Source organism: Triticum aestivum, chromosome 5A (genome assembly GCF_018294505.1).
Source record: "Triticum aestivum cultivar Chinese Spring chromosome 5A, IWGSC CS RefSeq v2.1, whole genome shotgun sequence".
In the NCBI taxonomy this organism is placed as follows: domain Eukaryota; kingdom Viridiplantae; phylum Streptophyta; class Magnoliopsida; order Poales; family Poaceae; genus Triticum; species Triticum aestivum.
Genome location: NC_057806.1, coordinates 403,095,714 through 403,114,537, shown reverse-complemented (window position 1 = coordinate 403,114,537; position 18,824 = coordinate 403,095,714). Strand labels below are relative to the sequence as shown.

General features: G+C 43.5%; 1 protein-coding gene across 2 annotated transcripts; it reads right to left on the bottom strand.

Moving 5' to 3' along the window:
* Positions 1 to 3,411: 3,411 nt before the first annotated feature.
* Positions 3,412 to 8,948, bottom strand: LOC123103634 (protein FAR1-RELATED SEQUENCE 5). Of its 2 annotated transcripts, XM_044525279.1 has the most exons (3): positions 8,631 to 8,948; positions 6,538 to 6,653; positions 3,412 to 6,449 (listed from the first exon to the last, which is right to left on the bottom strand). In XM_044525279.1, exon 3 carries the CDS (start codon positions 6,164 to 6,166, stop codon positions 3,644 to 3,646), a length of 2,523 nt encoding a protein of 840 aa, XP_044381214.1. In that variant the 5' UTR covers positions 6,167 to 6,449; positions 6,538 to 6,653; positions 8,631 to 8,948; the 3' UTR covers positions 3,412 to 3,643. The 2 variants fall into 2 exon arrangements, with proteins under 2 accessions (XP_044381214.1, XP_044381215.1); XM_044525280.1 differs by lacking the exon at positions 6,538 to 6,653 and having other exon boundaries at positions 3,412 to 6,489.
* Positions 8,949 to 18,824: the final 9,876 nt, after the last annotated feature.

The window sequence follows — 18,824 nt, the reverse complement described above, 5'->3', positions numbered from 1 at the left end:
CCCCTGGTACAGCCCTCTGCCTCCTCCAACACCTCATCCTCCTCTGTAGTGCTTGGCGAAGCCCTACCGGAGAACCACGAGCTCCATCACCACCACGCTGTCGTGCTGTCGGAGTTTTCCCTCAACTTCTCCTCTCACCTTGCTGGATCAAGGAGGAGACGTCTCCCAACCGTACGTGTGTTGAACGCGGAGGTGCCGTCCGTTCGGCGCTAGGATCATCGGTGATTTAGATCACGACGAGTACGACTCCATCAACCCCGTTCACTTGAACGCTTCCGCTTAGCGATCTACAAAGGTATGTAGATGCACTCTCCTTCCCCTCATTGCTAGATTACTCCATAGATTGATCTTGGTGATGCGTAGAAAATTTTAAATTTCTGCTACGATCCTCAACAATTACAGTAGATGCAAACCCTTGTTCTAGCGCTACGGGGCACTTACGTAGAGTCCGCCGCCCCTCGTATGATTGCGTTACAAGGGATGAAAGATGGAGTTTTATTACAGGCGTTACTGGTAACTGATGCTTTAACTATACTTAACGTCGGGCGTCGTGCTCCTCGGACATGCTTGGACGAATAGTGAAATTGTAAAAAATATATAAATTATTCTGGTTCTTTTGTGCAAAACGTTGACAAATGTTCTAAGTGCTCGCAAAATTTCATCATGAAATCACATTCGTGGATGTCGTGGCAAAAAAGCAAAATCAATGCTCCAAAAATATCATCTTCAAAAGCATTTTGGAGTGCCGATTTTTCTGCCACGAGTGTCATTTCAAAATGAAAATTTGCAAGCTCCGAAAGCATTTGTTAAAGTTTACCTGAATTTTTTTCTCACTTTTCTGAATTTACTCTTTATGGCAAGCTCATTTGAGCTCGCGAGCAATTGGGGACTTTCCTCTTCTCTAGCTTCTACTACTTAACTATATATGTTTGTATTTCATACACGAAAATGATATATGTCGTTGTTTGCTTTTTTTTACTCTAAACACACTCCACTTTATTTGATTATAAAAGTTCATAAGGATACAATGTAAATCTGAGGGATCAGCGAGCGTGTGGCGTCTTAATTTCTCTTCCTTCGAAGATGAAGGAACAACGAGAAAATTGTTGAGATGTAAGATTGATCTCCTTAATAATGCTAGAGTGTAGCCCACCCATATTTCCATGGATATCTTTGATCACATCTTGATAGTCTGAAGCTATTTGTAAGTTTGCAAGTGATAAGTCAAGGAAAAGTGAGAGTGAGTGCTTCTCAAGAAGCCAATGTCTCCAATGATGTTGGGTCAATCACACCTTGACATTTTATCGCCGAAGAGCCTAGTTATTTTTCAGTGGGATCCTTGCAAATTGCGCTGTAAGTCTCTTCCATTGCATCGCGTGACACGACACCATCAACACAAATTGCGCTGTAGGTGGCAGGATCCATCTGTGATGTTGTCTCGAAGGTGTTTGAACTACCGCATGTTGCTCAAAGGTTTGCAAATCTGAAGCTCCCTTACATAATTCTTGACAAACTAATTAGTAGCTAACGGCCCTGAAATACATGCTTATGGATAGCCTTTCTCCGAGCATTGCCAAATCGCCCATAGTGTTACAAGTATCTTGATGAAATCCTCGTGCGGTATAGACTCCATATGTCCCTATTTGCTAGCTGAGTGTTGCGATACATATCGGTGCAATCGTCCACGGGCGTTGTTACGTGTGTCGGCCCGTTAAAGAACCGAGGCGCCCTAAACCGATTAGCTATGAGCAGTTTTAGGAAGCTTGTCAGCCAGTTTCAGGAAGATTCTGGGCCTGTATTTTCTTTTCTTTTTTTTCAATTTTTCACTGCTGGTTTTCTATTTTATAGTTGTATATTTGGTTTTCGTTTTTGTTTATTTTTGTGTTCTGTTTTCTTTGTTTTATGTTTTCCTTTCTATTTATTCATTTTCTTCTTTTTTTGAAGAATTCATGAATATTTTAAAATTTTCTAAATTTATTTGAAATCATGATAACTTTTCAAATTCATGAATATTATTTGAATTCAAGTATATTTTTAAAATCTATGAATATTTTTAAAATTCATGAATAATTTTTTGGATTCATGAACATTTTACAAATTCAGAAATATTGTTCAAATTCGCAAACATCTTTTAAAATCTCGTTTTTCTTCAAACTATTTTTTTTAAATTCACGTAAATGTTCAAATTTGTGATTATTTTTCAAATTCATGGATATGTTTTCAAATTCAGGAACATTCTTCAAATTCACGATCACCTTTTCCAATTGGCGGTTTTATTGAAATTTATGATCAATTTTAAAATTCATGAACATTTTTGAATTTAAATAAAATCAAACAAAATAAAAATTTCATGTGCATTTGTCGCTGATCTCGAATAGAACTCTAACGGTAGAGGGGTGGAGCCTGGATACCATTATTCGGCCAAACTTTTCCCAATTTAAAGTTAGCACATGAGTGGTGTGTTATGTGTGCTCCTGGAAGCGGAAGGAACCAGATGTCCAAGAGAGATGGGAGCTGTTGGGATTGGAATTTAAGAACGAACTTGCTAAAACAGATTCCACGAGACCTAAATCACCATTCAAGTGGCTCCCAAGTATAAAAAAGGACAGACTCAACTCATGAAATATCAAATGACGGCAAACAACAAGCACCACTCAACTCAGCACATATTAGGGTCCTGGAAGCTGAAGAGTATAATTGCAGTATTAGTCACAGAATCTAATCAGAGTCATCGCAAACTACAACTATTATGAAGCTTCAAATTAAAATGATGCTAGAGTAGCCATTGGGAAACACACATACAGTATTTCGTTATTATGAACACATGTATAAAACAACGGAACACAGTACCGTACAACTAAAATATAATACCCTGAGCTGAAAAGTACTCCCTCTGTTCACAAATATAAAAGATGTTCTAAATTTTTTTCTCACGTTTTAGTGTGTTTGTCCACTCATTTCAGTCCGTATATGGTCCATACTGAAATATCCAAAACATCTTATACTCCTTCCGTATCATAATATACGACGTTTTTTGAGTAACAAATATGAAAGCCAGACAGCTACAATCCAGAACAGAAAACAAGTTTTGAGGATACAAATACCTAAATGTGCAACATACATAACATACTGCATTTCATACGAACGATCAAGGAGAAGCACAGAACTCAAAACATACAAATGCCTGTCCTAAACAGTACAGGTGCTTATTCGCAAAAGAAAAAAGCAGTACAGGTGCTTAACTGCATAAGTACTCGACTGCAGTTAGCTTTCGTAGCACAACTGTCACTTCTACACATGCTAACCGCAATTTAACAGTCTTTCGGTATAAAAAGTAAATCCCAACTAACATAAGGCTATGCTACGTTGGTCACGCAATGGTACGTACAAAATTATGGATGTACTACCATGTAACAAAATTGCCCTTCCTACAGTGCCATTCATAGAAAATTCCCACGAAGGGCATATGTTCCTACATTCCTTTTGAACAGTAATGTCTCAAACGATTCATTAGCACCCTTGCTGACAGGAAAAAGCCATGGCCAGCCACAGCATAAGAGACTAGTACTAGATTGAATGATACTACAACTATACAAGGTCAGAACAGGTGAAATCGCATTATGTTCAAATTCACAATATCTGGTCATCTACTGCCATTGCTCTCCACAAGGGAATTTTTGAATGCTGGCCTCTTTATGCTCTTGCCAGAGGTACCTTTAGATGTCCCAAGTTTCTTGACTGGACTTCTTAATGATGTTGTACAGTTTTGTGAATTTTGCTCTCTAATATTCCTTGTAGGCATTATTTCATCAAGAGCCTTGCACAGTGCCTCTTTAGCAATTTTATAGCGCTCAGTGGATGTTGAGCCCTCTTTTGCACATTTGTTTGCATCATAGCAAAGATCATTGTACCTTGAAGTCGAAGGGTCCTCACAGTATCCCCTTAGTTCAATGTAGTTATCCAGGGTGACAGTACTTTTTGCATGCTTTGTCCAGCGTTTCAAGACATAGGCCTTTGGAAGGAAACGCACTCCTTCGATGATGAAAACTCGAAGAGCATGCCTGCACAAGATTCCACAGCTCTCGAATAAGCAACAACTACAGCACACTGTACTTTGATCTGGACTGAAAGAGACGATATGTGCCTCCTCGTCACCATCATCTACTGTCAGGCGGTACTTGTGTAGCATCCTATCCTCGAGCCTCTCTGCATGGTACCCAAAGGACTCCGCAAATTGCTCCTGAAATATATCAAACACTTTCCTAGAAAATACTAAACCTGCTTGTTTCTCCACTGGTGAAGCAGTCCTCAGTGCTGGTAGTTGAAACATTGTCAGATAATCCGCCTGGGCTTCTTTCGCATGGAAATTACAAATAGCTTGTTCAAGTTGCTGCACAGCCACCTGTAATTGGGTCTTGGACGAGAAGTATGTATCTATAATCTTTTCAAGATTTTCACAGCTTTGTGCAAGCAGGTTTCTGGCATGAAATGATTGCTTTGTGTATGCAGGGGCCCATCGTTTGCGAATATCATAAAGAGACTGTAAATGTTCATTATTTCTAAAGCCATGTTTCATGAGAACTGATTCCCAACATGATTCAAATGATTCTTCTATTCTACATCCATCAATGCACTTTCTCAGATCAGTTATGAAATGGTCTAGTCCGGGATAAATACTATGCAACTCCTCCTTGACCGTGCCTAATATATGCTTTTCACAGAAAATATGACAGGTGTCAGGTAATACCTTGGCAGCTGCAGCTGCCATCTCTTGGTTCAGCTCTGTTACGAAAGAAACAGGAGGCCTCACATGCATTGCTTCAAGCCATTTTTCAAATAACCATACAAATGATTCTTCAGATTCATCAACAAGTAGTGCACAGCCAAAAATAACAGGCTGCACATGATGATTGACACCTGAAAATATGACAATGGGTATATGCTCCTTGTTGCTCCTGTATGCTGTCTCAAACCTAACAGCGTCACCAAAATGGTAATAAGCCATCCTAGCACTCGCGTCAGCCCAGAAGATATTGACCGTGTCCTCATGCTTGTCAAGCTGCACAGCATAGAAAAATGCAGGGTCCTCAGCCTGTACCTTTTTAAGATATTCAAGTAGGCTTTGAGCATCCTCTGGCCCTAGATCATTGTACCGGATCTCTCTATGAGGCTGAGAATCTTGGCCATTCAATAGAAGATTCCGTGTGTCAGCAAAGTTCTTTGCAATGACAAGTATCTCACCTTGTGAGCGGACACAACAAACGCTGCTTGCTGGTGCAGGGTTCAGCTCATGAGTGTGCTCTAGGATGAGTTTGGAGACCCTCCAGACACCTTTGTCCTTCCGAATTATCTCAAACAGTGCATTACAACCGTCTCTGGAGGGATCTCTCTTGGTATCGTCTCCATTGTTCTCCCGTCCTGAATGGTAGCGGTGCCTTGAGCACACAAGCTTCAGCATCTTGAGTGACTCATCTTGTGATTTCCGAGACTGGCGCACGCGAACTTCAAATCCCGCACGGATAGCATACGAGTAGTAGAATGTCTTGGCAGACTCAAGGGATTCAAACTCCATGTCAATGTATGGGTCAACCATAGTATCGCTCTCAGTGGCTATATAGTGCACTGTGCTGGGCATCCCAACCTCATGGTTATGCTCCTTAACAAGCTTGGTGGCAACCCACTTGTTGTCGCCTCTGCGGAGAACCTCAAGCATGGCATTGCAGCCTTCCCTGATGGAGGCTAGCCTCTTCCTTGTCTTCTTCCCTTCAACAACACGCTTCTCCTTGCTGAACCCTTCCTTTGAGCAAACAAACCTTAGCATGATGATGGACTCACTGCACTTGGACTTACGGGACCGAGCGATGCGGACCGAAAACCCAACACGGCCAGCATAAGCAATATAGAAGGTCTTGGCAGCCTCGCCCGACTCGAATTCCATCCCCACCCGGGGCTCAAGGCAGGGGTCGGCTTCAACAGGGAACAACTCCTTACAGACAGACTCTGGGTGTGAGACCACTGCCGGTGGCAGCGATTGTCCTTGGTGGTCAAGAATGTGCACACTGTGGAGCGCCATCTGGTCGACGCCATGGACATGGGTGCTCACGCCGAGGGAGGCCCAGAAATCGATGCTGTCATCCTCGAGTTCCACTCCCTGGGGCTCCATCATCGCCTACCCCCCGACCTCCATTACCCTTGCCCTCAATACCCTCCCTTGTATTCTTAGCCCTTCCCTCCACCACAGAAGCAAATCAAGAACCAAGAAACCAACCAACAGCTGCCACTCTCTGATGCCCAATCCAAAAACCAGAAAACTACTCCAGGTCTCTCTCCCTCTGGCTCTACGATGCCTCCGCACCTTCTGTGGGGAAGCAACAAACCCGATGCTTCAATAACTTCACCGAGAAACAGTAAGCAAGTAACTCCGGTTGCACCAATCGAGAGCAAGAACCCTAGTAATTTGACCCAGTGAGACCTTGGTTTCCAACAGAACTGCAGGGAAAGGAGGCTGATTCAGTGAGTAAAGAGGAAAGGCGGTACCTTCAGGTTGCTCGGCTGCATGGGAACCGCTAGGGATCAGACTAGCAAACTAGCATGGGAACCGCTAGGGATCAGACTACGGAAGCAGGAACCATGAAAGCAAACTAGCAAACTACCTACACAGTAGAAGTAATATATAGTTAGCTTTCCAAGCATGGAATAAACACACTATAGAAGCTTATGCAAGAAATAAAATGGTCTGTAGCAACTACTAATTTGGCAACCTGACTGTACCAATGGAAACAAAGAAATCTGAAAGGTGTGAACTTGCATTATATGCATATATATATATACACGTATGAAATGTAGGAAGCATGATGAGAGTATTTAAATACAAAATATGGTCTTACAGTGTAACAAGTACAGAAAAAAGTAGAAGCATATTCTATTGCAGCAAACTATCTGGAGTGAACAACAAACTCAATAAATTCAGAAGCATGGATACACAAAGCATCAATTTCATGCTATCTTAACATACCCATGCCTAGCGTAAGCATAACATTTTGAAACTGAAATTAGCAATGCCTAGCGGCAACTTGTGTGTGCATCCTTTTGTGATGAACAAACCAATTTTGTCAATTTCAATTGGTAATTTTGTTAGCCTACACACACTGAAATAAGGGGGGAAATCATGATTTATCAACACATACAATTAGAATAAAACAGAATCTACCGGTAGCAGGATGGTACCTCAAAATGAGAAGATAAATTGGCTGCATTTTACATATCTGAATTTTGAATATTTTGTAAAAGTAGGAATATGGAAGTAATCTATGGACACCAAAGAAGTACAATTTAGAAGACCCGTGAGTAGGAAGCATGAAAATGTGCTATGCCGATATGACTCATTTCAATTGAAGCATAGAAAAGTTAACTAAGATTCTCACGAACATGGAGATGCAATTTTTAACACCTACACTCCAAATTTGCGAAAATGGTTGAACTATGGAAGCAAAACTATGTGGACCGAAGCATACATAGTAAGTAGTATAATTTGGAAGCTCCATAAGTAGGAAGCATAAGAACAGTGATGCCTGAACTAACTCATCTTTGTTGGAAGGATGGAAATCTGAAAAAACGACTGAAGTATGATTGCCGCCGCCAACATGGGTATGTAAGGGTGTGTTTGGTTTCTGTCAGGAAGTGGGACGGTACGGGTCGGTTCCGTTCCCAGAACTCATTCTCGCGTTCGGATCGTCGAAGGAACCGGAATCAATCGATTCCAGAGAATGGCATATTCCCTGTTTATACCATTCCGAGTGGTCTTTCCAAATCGGGCGGACCACGCAGAACCGCTTGCCTCTCGCCTCTCCGTCACATCCTTCGCGCGCCTGCCTACTCCCGTTCAGCTGCCGACCATCACCGGCGACCTCCGCCGCTCCGCCGAGCTCCTTCCCCACCCTCACAGCCCTTTCCTCCTCCTCAGCCTCCTATCCGGACAAGCCCCTTCCTCACCGAACTCCAGAAGCTCCGCGCCAGGGACGCCGCATCCGAAGCCGACGGGATAGAGGTCCCATCCGCCGTCTCCGCCGCAGTTGTCCGGGGCGGCTCCTCTTCTCCCCGTACCTGACTTCCTGCATCACCCGCTCGAGCCAGCGAGGAGCGGCCAGGGCTGGGATGCCTCCCAGGCGGGGAGTGGCCGTGGCGGGGATGCCTCCCAGGCGGAGCCCAAGGATGTCCCGTGGGATCGCTCGCGACCCTCTCCCTAGATCGCCACCATCTCCCTAGATCGATTGGAGTTCTTGCTCAAGTCCGGTATCTATCAATTTTTGGCATTCTGTCCCAAGGAACCGTTCCATCCGACCTCGTTCTCTTCTTGCCGAACATCAAGATGTTACATGACATTCCACTTGGTTTTAGAACCAAACACACCCTAAGTTCGTGTAATCCAAAATCCAAATACACCTAAATTGGTTGATGGTTTAGTGTTCTATAATACACAACGAACAGTTCGATTTCACAGCCAACAACATTCCATATTCAATAGGATATGAGTATATCTAGCATTGAATACTGGGCACATTAGAAACCAACTTGCTTTGCAGAAATTAAAAACTGGAGGACCGAAGAAAAGGAGCGGCCACTGTTCTTACTCCAGTAGCCGGCAAGCGGTTGATCCTCCGGGCAGCCTGGCGAGGCAAGAAACGGGGTGGTGATGGTGGCTGCGGCCACCCTAATTCCCGGGTGACGCACCGGCGAACTGGACCCGGGGCGGCATCGGGTGGGTCGCTGCAGGGGGGTGCACCTGGGCGTTGTCGTAGATAACAGGGAGGTGTGAGGGATGGTTAGCTCGTCGGTGAGGTGGGGCGCAGAGGGTCGAATCTGGGCTGCGCCGGCGGAGAGAACATGGCAGCGCTGTGGTTCCTGAGCTAGGAGGCGAGGGGGAAAAAATCTACGAGAATGGGTCTAACTCTCCAACTGGTTAGATCCGCTCGGATGCACGACACGTGGACATCACAATCTCAAAGCATCAAGCCCATTCCCACTTGTACGTGTACTCTCTCAAGGCTTGCTCGCCCTTGTCCATGGCGGCCGCTCTAAATGACGTCGCCGCCGGCAGCCACCCAACAGTCGGCTTCTCGCCGGTGGCCTCGCGGTAGAAGTGTACAAGATACTCTCGTCCATGGTGGCGAAAGTATGGTCAGTCCTACATGTCGAGGTAGCACTGGCTCACGACGGCAGATGGCAGGCCACCGACTAGAGCCGGGTTGATCCTACATGCTCACGTAGCATGCCTTCTCGTGCATCAAATTCGTGTTGCAGATAAAGAAATTTGTCGATTTTTCCAACGTATTAAAGACAGTACAAGTAATACTGTTTGAATGGTGGTTTTGATGAATAAAAATGAATGTTTATATCGTGGTTACGGGAACGCAAATAGATGCGAAATATTTTCCTCCCCCAACTGGCCTAGAAACTCTAGCCGCCATTAGCGGAGTCCAACGTTCCGGTGCCATTTTTCGGCGGCTCCTCTCCGTCAACAATCTTTAGGATCGTGTAGCTTTAGGTTTTACGACCTAGTAGCTTAGGTTTTAGACGTCTTGGCTTTGGCGGTAGCAACAACGATGCCAAATAAAGAAGCTCTAGATGCTTTCCCGACGAGGTAATCGGCTTTATGGTCGGTGATGGATTTGAGAACTAGTCTTCTTAAGAGAAGATGTCACGGGGATGACATAATGGGCTTTTATGGCGACTGCTCTAAATGACATCACCGCCGGCAGTCACCCAGCAGTCGACTTCTCGTCGATGGCCTCGCGACAGAAGCGTACAACACTCTCGTCCATTGCGGCGAAAGCCTGGTCGGTCCTACATGCCCAGGTAGCACTGGCTCACGACGCTGGATGGCAGGCCACCGACTAGAGCCAGGTTGATCCTACATGCCCATGTATCATGCCTTCTCGTGCATCAAATTCATGTTGCAGATAAAGAAGTTTGTCGATTTTCCCAATGTATTAGAGACAATATAAGTAATACTTTCTTAATGGTGGCTTTGATGAATAAACATGAATGTTCATATCATGGTTACGGGAACACAAATAGATGTGAAAAGTTTTCCTCCCCCAACCGGCCTAGAAACCCTAGTCGCCACCAGCGGAGTCCAATGTTCCGGTGTCGTTTTCCAGCGGCTCCTCTCCGCCAACGGTCTTTAGGATCATGTAGCTTTAGGTTTTACGGCCTAGTAGCTTAGGTTTTAGATGTCTTGGCTTCGGCGGCAGCACGACGACACCAAATAAAGAAGCTCTGGATGCTTTCCCGACAAGGTAATCGACTTTATGGTCGATGATGAATTTAAGAACTAGTCTTTTTAAGAGGAGATGTCACGGCGATGACATAATGGGCTTTTATGGTCCATCGATGGATTTGAGAATTAGTCTTTTTAAGAGGAGATGTCACGGCGACGATGTAATCGGCTTTATAGTTGGTGATGGATGATACGTCCATTTTGCATCATGTTTATGCACTGTTATTTATAATGTTTTATGCATAATAATGCTTTTTGGAGTAATTCTAATGTCTTTTCTCTCATAATTTATAAGGTACACATAAAGAGGGAGAATTCCGGCAGCTGGAAATCTGGACTTGAAAAAGCTACGTCAAGCTACCTATTCTGCACAACTCCAAATGAGCTGAAACTTCACGAGGAATTTTTATGGAATAAATAAAAAATACTGGAGCAAATAACTACCGGAGGGGGGCCACCTGGTGAGCACAAGACACCAGGGCGCGCCTGGGCCCCAAGCGCGCACTGGTGGGTTATGCTCAGCCCAGCCCACCTCCGGTGCCCATCTTCTGGTATATAAGTCATTTTGACCTAGAAAAAAAATAAGGGAAGGACTTTCGGGATGAAGCGCCGCCGTCTCGAGGCGGAACTTGGGCAAGAGCACTTTTGCCCTCTGGCGGAGCGATTCCGCCGGGGGAACTTCCCTCCCGGAGAAGGAAATCATTGTCATCATCTTCACCAATAACTCTCCCATCTTGGGGAGGGCAATCTCCATCAACATCTTCAATAGCACCATCTCCTCTCAAATCCTAGTTCATCTCTTGTGTTCAATCTTTGTACCGGAACTATAGATTGGTACTTGTGGGTGACTAGTAGTGTTGATTACATCTTGTAGTTGAGTACTATATGGTTTATTTGGTGGAAGATTATATGTTTAGATCCAATATGCTTTTTAATAACCCTCTGATATTTTGAGCATGATTATCATTTGTGAGTAGTTACTTTTGTTCTTGAGGTCACGGGAGAAATCTTGTTGCAAGTAATCATGTGAACTTGATATGTGTTTGATATTTTGATGGTATGTATGTTGTGATTCCCTTAGTGGTGTCATGTGAACGTAGACTACATGACACGTCACCATATTTGGGCCTAAGGGAATGCATTGTGGAGTAGTTATTAGATGATGGGTTGCGAGAGTGACAGAAGCTTAAACCCTAGTTTATGCGCTATTCCGTAAGGGACCGATTGGATCCAAAAGTTTAATGCTATGGTTAGATTTTATTCTTAATAATTTTCTCATAGTTGCGGATGCTTGCGAGGGGGTTAATCATAAGTAGGAGGTTTGTTTAAGTAAGAACAACACCTAAGCACTGATCCACCCACATATCAAATTATGAAATTAGTGAACACAAATCAAACCAACATGATGAAAGTGACTAGATGAAATTCCCGTGTACCCTCAAGAACAATTTGCTTATCATAAGAGACCGTTTTGGCATGTCTTTTGCCTCAAAAGGATTGGGCTACATTGCTGCACTTTTGTTACTATTTTCGTTACTTGCTCGTTACAAATTATCTTGCTATCAAACTACTCTTTACTTATAATTTCAGTGCTTGCAGAGAATACCTTGCTGAAAACCATTTGTCATTTCCTTCTGCTCCTTGTTGGGTTTGAGACTCTTACTTATCGAAAGGACTACGATTGATCCCCTATACTTGTGGGTCATCAAGGCTCTTTTCTGGTGCCGTTGCCGGGGAGTGAAGCGCTCTTGGTTAGTGGAAATTGGTAAGGAAAAATTATTACTACGTGCTGAAATTTATTGTTACTTGCTACTATGGAAAACAATCCTTTGAGGGGTTTGTTCGGGGTATCTTCACCTCGACCGGAACCACAATTAATCACCCCTCAACCTACTGCACCTACTGAAAATATTGAATATAAAATTCCTTCGGGTATGATAGAACAACTGGTAGCTAATCCTTATGCAGGAGATGGAACAGAACATCCCGATATGCACTTGATATATGTGGAAGAAATTTGTGGATTGTTTAAACTTGCAGGTTTACCCAGAGATGAAGTTAAGAAGAAGTTTTTCCTTTTATCTTTGAAGGGAAAATCATTGGCATGGTATAGGCTATGCGATAATATTGGATCTTGGAATTGGAATCGATTGAAATTGGAGTTTCACCAAAAAAAATTATCCTATGCATCTAGTTCATCGTGGTCGGAATTATATATATAAATTTTGGCCTCGTGAAGGAAAAAGTATCGCTCTAGCTTGGGGGAGGCTTAAGTCAATGTTATATTCATGCCCCAATCATGAGCTCTCGAAGGAAATTATCATTCAGAATTTTTATGCTCGGCTTTTTCATGATGATCGATCCATGCTTGGTACTTCTTGTACTGGTTCCTTTATGAAGAAAATTATTGAATTCCGGTGGGATCTTTTGGAAAGAATTAAGTGCAACTCTGAAGATTGGGAACTCGACGAAGGTAAAGAGTCAGGTATTAAGATTAAGTTTGATTGTGTTAAATCTTTTATGAATATCGATGCTTTTCAAAAGTTTAGCACTAAATATGGACTTGACTCTGAGATAGTAGCCTCCTTTTGTGAATCCTTTGCTACTCATGTTGATCTCCCTAAAGAGAAGTGGTTCAAATATCACCCACATATTAAAGAAGAAGTTAAAGAACCAGTAATAGCCAAAGAGGAAACTATAATCTATAATGTTGATATAGTTGTTCCTACTGCTTATATTGAAAAAACACCTTTTCCTATTAGGATAAAGGAACATGCTAAAGTTTCAACTGTGGTCAATAAGAGTTATATTAGAACACCTAAACCAGCTAAACAAATCAACGTAGAGCCTAGTGTTGCTATGGTTAAGGATCTCCTGGTTGAAGATATAGCTGGGCATGTTATTTACTTCTTGATGAAGATGCTAGAATTGCCAAACCCGATGAAAAAGATAAACACATACATGTTGTTGGCATGCCTGTTGTCTCAGTTAAAATAGGAGATCACTGTTATCATGGTTTATGTGACATAGGTGCTAGCGTGAGTGCTATTCCTTTTACCTTATATCAAGAAATTATGAATGATATAGCACTTGCTGAAATAGAAGACATATATAGATGTTACTATTAAACTTGCTAATAGAGACACCATCACAACACTTGGGATTGTTAGGGATGTTGAAGTCTTGTGTGGGAAAATAAAATACCCTACTAATTTTCTTGTTCTTGGTTCCCCACAAGATGACTTTTGTCCCGTTATCTTTGGTAGGCCTTTCTTGAACACTGTTAATGCTAAAATAGATTGTGAGAAACAAACTGTCGGTGTTAGCTTTGGCGATGAGTCTCATGAATTTAAATTTTCCAAGTTTAGTAGAAAACCTCATAAAAAATTACCTAGTAAGGATGAAATTATTGGTCTTGCTTCTATTGCTATGCCTCCTACTGATCCTTTAGAACAATATTTGCTAGACCATGAAAATGATATGCATATGCATGAAAGAAATGAAATAGATAAGATTTTCTTTGAACAACGTCCTCTGCTTAAACACAATTTGCCTATTGAAACTCTAGGAGGTCCTCCTCCACCTAAAGGTGATCTTGTGTTTGAATTAAAACAATTGCCAGACACTTTGAAGTATGCTTATCTTGACAAAAAGAAGATATATCCTATTATTATTAGTGCTAACCTTTCAGAACATGAAGACGAAAGATTATTGAAAGTTCTAAGGAAGCAGCGAGCTGCTATTGGATATAATCTTGATGATCTTAAGGGCATTAGTCCCACTCTATGTTAGCACAAGATTAATATGGAACTTGAAGCTAAACCTGTTGTTGATCACCAACGTTGGTTAAATCCGAAAATGAAAGAAGTGGTAAGAACGGAAATATTGGAACTTCCGGAAGTAGGTATAATGTATCCTATAGCTGATAGTAGATGGGTAAGTCATGTTCATTGTGTCCCTAAGAAGGGAGGTATTACTGTTGTTCCTAATGATAAGAATGAACTTATTCCACAAAGAATTGTTACTGGCTATAGGATGGTAATTGATTTTAGAAAATTAAACAAAGCAACTAGAAAAGATCATTACCCTCTACCATTTATTGATCAAATGCTATAAAGATTATCTAAGCACACACATTTTTTGCTTCCTTGATGGATATTCTGGTTTTTTCACAAATACTTGTTTCTCAACGTGATCAAGAAAAGACCATTTTTACTTGCCCTTTTGGAACTTATGCTTATAGACATATGCCTTTTGGTTTATGCAATGCTAATACGTCTCCAACGTATCTACTTTTACTAATGCTTTTCCTCTTGTTTTGGACTCTAATTAGCATGATTTGAATGAAACTAACCCCAGACCGACACTGTTTTCAGCAGAACTACCATGGTGTTGTTTTCGTGCAGAAATAAAAGTTCTCAGAATGGAACGAAACTTTGCAAGGATTTTTTTATATCAATAAAGAGAATTTCTGGAGCCAAGATCCACTGGAGGGGGGCACCTGGGCGGGCACAACCCACCAGGGCGCGCCTCCTCCTGGCGCGCCCAGGTGGGTTGTGCCCACCTGGTGGCCCCGTAGACCCTGAAACCGATGCTGTAAAATCCTATTTTTCCAAAAAAAATCAGGGAGAAAGAATTATAGTGATCCACGAGACGGAGCCACCGCCACCTCTTGTTCTTCATCGGGAGGCCAGATCCGGAGTCCGTTTGAGGGCTCCAGAGAGAGGGGGTCTTCGTTCTTCGTCATCACCAACCCTTCTTCATTGCCAATTCCATGATGCTCCCCACCGGGAGTGAGTAATTCCTTCGTAGGTTCGCTGGTCGGTGAGGAGTTGGATGAGATTCATCATGTAATCTAGTTAGTTTTGTTAGGGCTTGATCCCTAGTATCCACTATGTTATGAGATTGATGTTGCTATGACTTTGCCATGCTTAATGCTTGTCACTTTGGGCTTGGGTGCCATGATGTAACGCCCTCGATGCGGCTATATCTCCCACGTGTCGAGGCACGACTTAGAGGCATAACCGCATTGAAAGCAATGTCGCAAGTTAGGCAATCATCACAACATCCCATGTAATATATAGATAATAAAAGGGGAGATAACATAGTTGGCTTACACTCGCCACGTCAATCAAGTACATAAATAACATTACATCATTCAAGCACTCATGGCCCGACTACGACGCCAAAATAAAAGATAACCCAACATGCGACACGGTCCCGATCACCCCCAACTGGGCACCACTACTGATCATCAGGAAAGGAAACATAGTATCATTGAGAGTCCTCGTCGAACTCCCACTTGAGCTCAAGCGCGTCACCTGGAGCGGAAACATCAGGCCCTGCATCTGGTGTAATAGTAATCTGTGAGCCACAGGGACTCAGCAATCTCGCACCCTCGCGATCAAGACTATTTAAGCTTATAGGTAAGGCAAGGTAAAATATGGTGGAGCTGCAGCAAGCGACTAGCATATATGGTGGCTAACCTGTTCGCAAGAGAGAGCGAGAAGAGGAGGCAAAGCGCGAGCGAGAAAACTAGAGAGCAACCTGCGCAAGCATTACTCCAACACCGTGTCCACTTCCCGGACTCCGCCGAGAAGAGGCCATCACGGTAACACACTCAGTTGATTCATTTTAATTAATTTAAGGTTCAAGTTATCTACAACCGGACATTAACAAATTCCCATCTTCCCATAACCATGGGCACGGCTTTCGAAAGTTCAAATCCCTGCAGGGGAGTCCCAACTTAACCCATGACAAGCTCTCACGGTCAACGAAGGAATAGACCTCCTTCCGAGACGTTCCGATCAGACTCGGTACCTTGGTTCTTCAAGACACTTCGACAGGTTAAAACAAATCCAGCAACACCGCCCGAATGTGCCGACAAATCCTGATAGGAGCTGCACATATCTCTTTCTCAGGGCACACTCAGATTGTCCTAGGTACGGGTAGGCCAGCCCAGAGTTGCCCCTGGTGGCCACCGGTAGCTGACAGGTGGACCAACACTCAGAGGAGCACTGGCCCGGGGGGGTTTAAAATAAGATGACCCTCGGGCTCCGGAAACCCAAGGGAAAAAGAGGCTAGGTGGCAAATGGTAAAACCAAGGTTGGGCATTGCTGGAAAAGTTTTAATCAAGGCGAACTATCAAGGGGTTCCCATTATAACCCAACCGCGTAAGGAACGCAAAATCCGGGAACATAACACCGATATGACGGAAACTGGGGCGGCAAGAGTGGAACAAAACACTAGGCGAGAGGCCGAGCCTTCCACCCTTTACCAAGTATATATGCATTAAGATAACAATATAATATAATGATATCCCAACAAGTAAATAAATGTTCCAACAAGGAACGGTCTCCAATCTTCACCTGCAACTAGAAACGCTATAAGAGGGGCTGAGCAAAGCGGTAACATAGCCAATCAACGGTTTGCTAGGACATGGTGGGTTAGAGGTTTGACATGGCAATTTGGGAGGCTTGAAAACAAGTGGTAGGCATCGTAGCATTGGCATAGCAAAAGAGCGAGCATCTAGCAAAGCAAAGATAGTAGTGATTTTGAGGGTATGATCATCTTGCCTACAAAGTGGTCAGAGTTGACTGGATCCTCGAAAGCAAAATCAACGGGCTCCTTGTTAGAGAACTCGTCTCCCGGCTCTACCCAAACAAGACAAACAAGCAACAAGGACACAATCAACCACATGCAAGGATCAAACAATATGATGCAAGGATGGTATGCTATGCGGGATGCGACGCGGGATGCATATGCAAGATTTGACAAGGGATGCATGAACCTGGCCTCAAATTGGGAATCCAAGTGTGCCACTGGAAATATGAGATGAAATCGCTTGAAAACGATATAAAGAACGCTGGAATTGGAGTTACGGTTTGGAAATGGCAAGCAATTCAAATATGATCACGTTACGATGAAATATGATCACGTGATCATATATGAATTGCTTGCCATTTCCAAACCGTAACTCCGATTCCGGCATTATTTATATCGTTTTCAAGCGATTTCATCTCATCTTTCCAGTGGCATACTTGGATTCCCAAGTTGAGGCCAGGTTCATGCATCCCTTGTCAAATCTTGCATATGCATCCTGCGTCGCATCCCGCATAGCATACCATCCTTGCATCATATTGTTTGATCCTTGCACGTGGTTGATTGTGTCCTTGTTGCTTGTTTGTCTTGTTTGGGTAGAGCCGGGAGACGAGTTCGCTAACAAGGAGCCCGTTGATTTTGCTTTCGAGGATCCAGTCAACTCTGACCACTTTGTAGGCAAGATGATCATACCCTCGAAATCACTACTATCTTTGCTTTGCTAGATGCTCGCTCTTTTGCTATGCCAATGCTACGATGCCTACCACTTGTTTTCAAGCCTCCCAAATTGCCATGTCAAACCTCTAACCCACCATGTCCTAGCAAACCGTTGATTGGCTATGTTACCGCTTTGCTCAGCCCCTCTTATAGCGTTTCTAGTTGCAGGTGAAGATTGGAGACCGTTCCTTGTTGGAACATTTATTTACTTGTTGGGATATCATTATATTATATTGTTATCTTAATGCATCTATATACTTGGTAAAGGGTGGAAGGCTCGGCCTCTCGCCTAGTGTTTTGTTCCACTCTTGCCGCCCTAGTTTCCGTCATATCGGTGTTATGTTCCCAGATTTTGCGTTCCTTACGCGGTTGGGTTATAATGGGAACCCCTTGATAGTTCTCCTTGATTAAAGCTTTTCCAGCAATGCCCAACCTTGGTTTTACCATTTTCCACCTAGCCTCTTTTTTCCCTTGGGTTTCCGGAGCCCGAGGGTCATCTTATTTTAAACCCCCCCGGGCCAGTGCTCCTCTGAGTGTTGGTCCACCTGTCAGCTGCCGGTGGCCACCAGGGGCAACTCTGGGCTGGCCTACCCGTACCTAGGACAATCTGAGTGTGCCCTAAGAAAGAGATATGTGCAGCTCCTATCGGGATTTGTCGGCACATTCGGGCGGTGTTGCTGGATTTGTTTTAACCTGTCAAAGTGTCTTGAAGAACCGAGGTACCGAGTCTGATCGGAACATCTCGGGAGGAGGTCTATTCCTTCGTTGACCGTGAGAGCTTGTCATGGGCTAAGTTGGGACTCCCCTGCAGGGATTTGAACTTTCGAAAGTCGTGCCCGCGGTTATGGGCAGATGGGAATTTGTTAATGTCCGATTGTAGATAACTTGAACCTTAAATTAATTAAAATGAATCAACTGAGTGTGTTACCGTGATGGCCTTTTCTCGGCGGAGTCCGGGAAGTGGACACGGTGTTGGAGCGATGCTTGCACAGGTTGCTCTCTAGTTTTCTCGCTCGCGCTTTGCCTCCTCTTCTCGCTCTCTCTTGCGAACAGGTTAGCCACCATATATGCTAGTCGCTTGCTGCAGCTCCACCATATTTTACCTTGCCTTACCTATAAGCTTAAATAGTCTTGATCGCGAGGGTGCGAGATTGCTGAGTCCCTGTGGCTCACAGATTACTATTACACCAGATGCAGGGCCTGATGTTTCCGCTCCAGGTGACGCGCT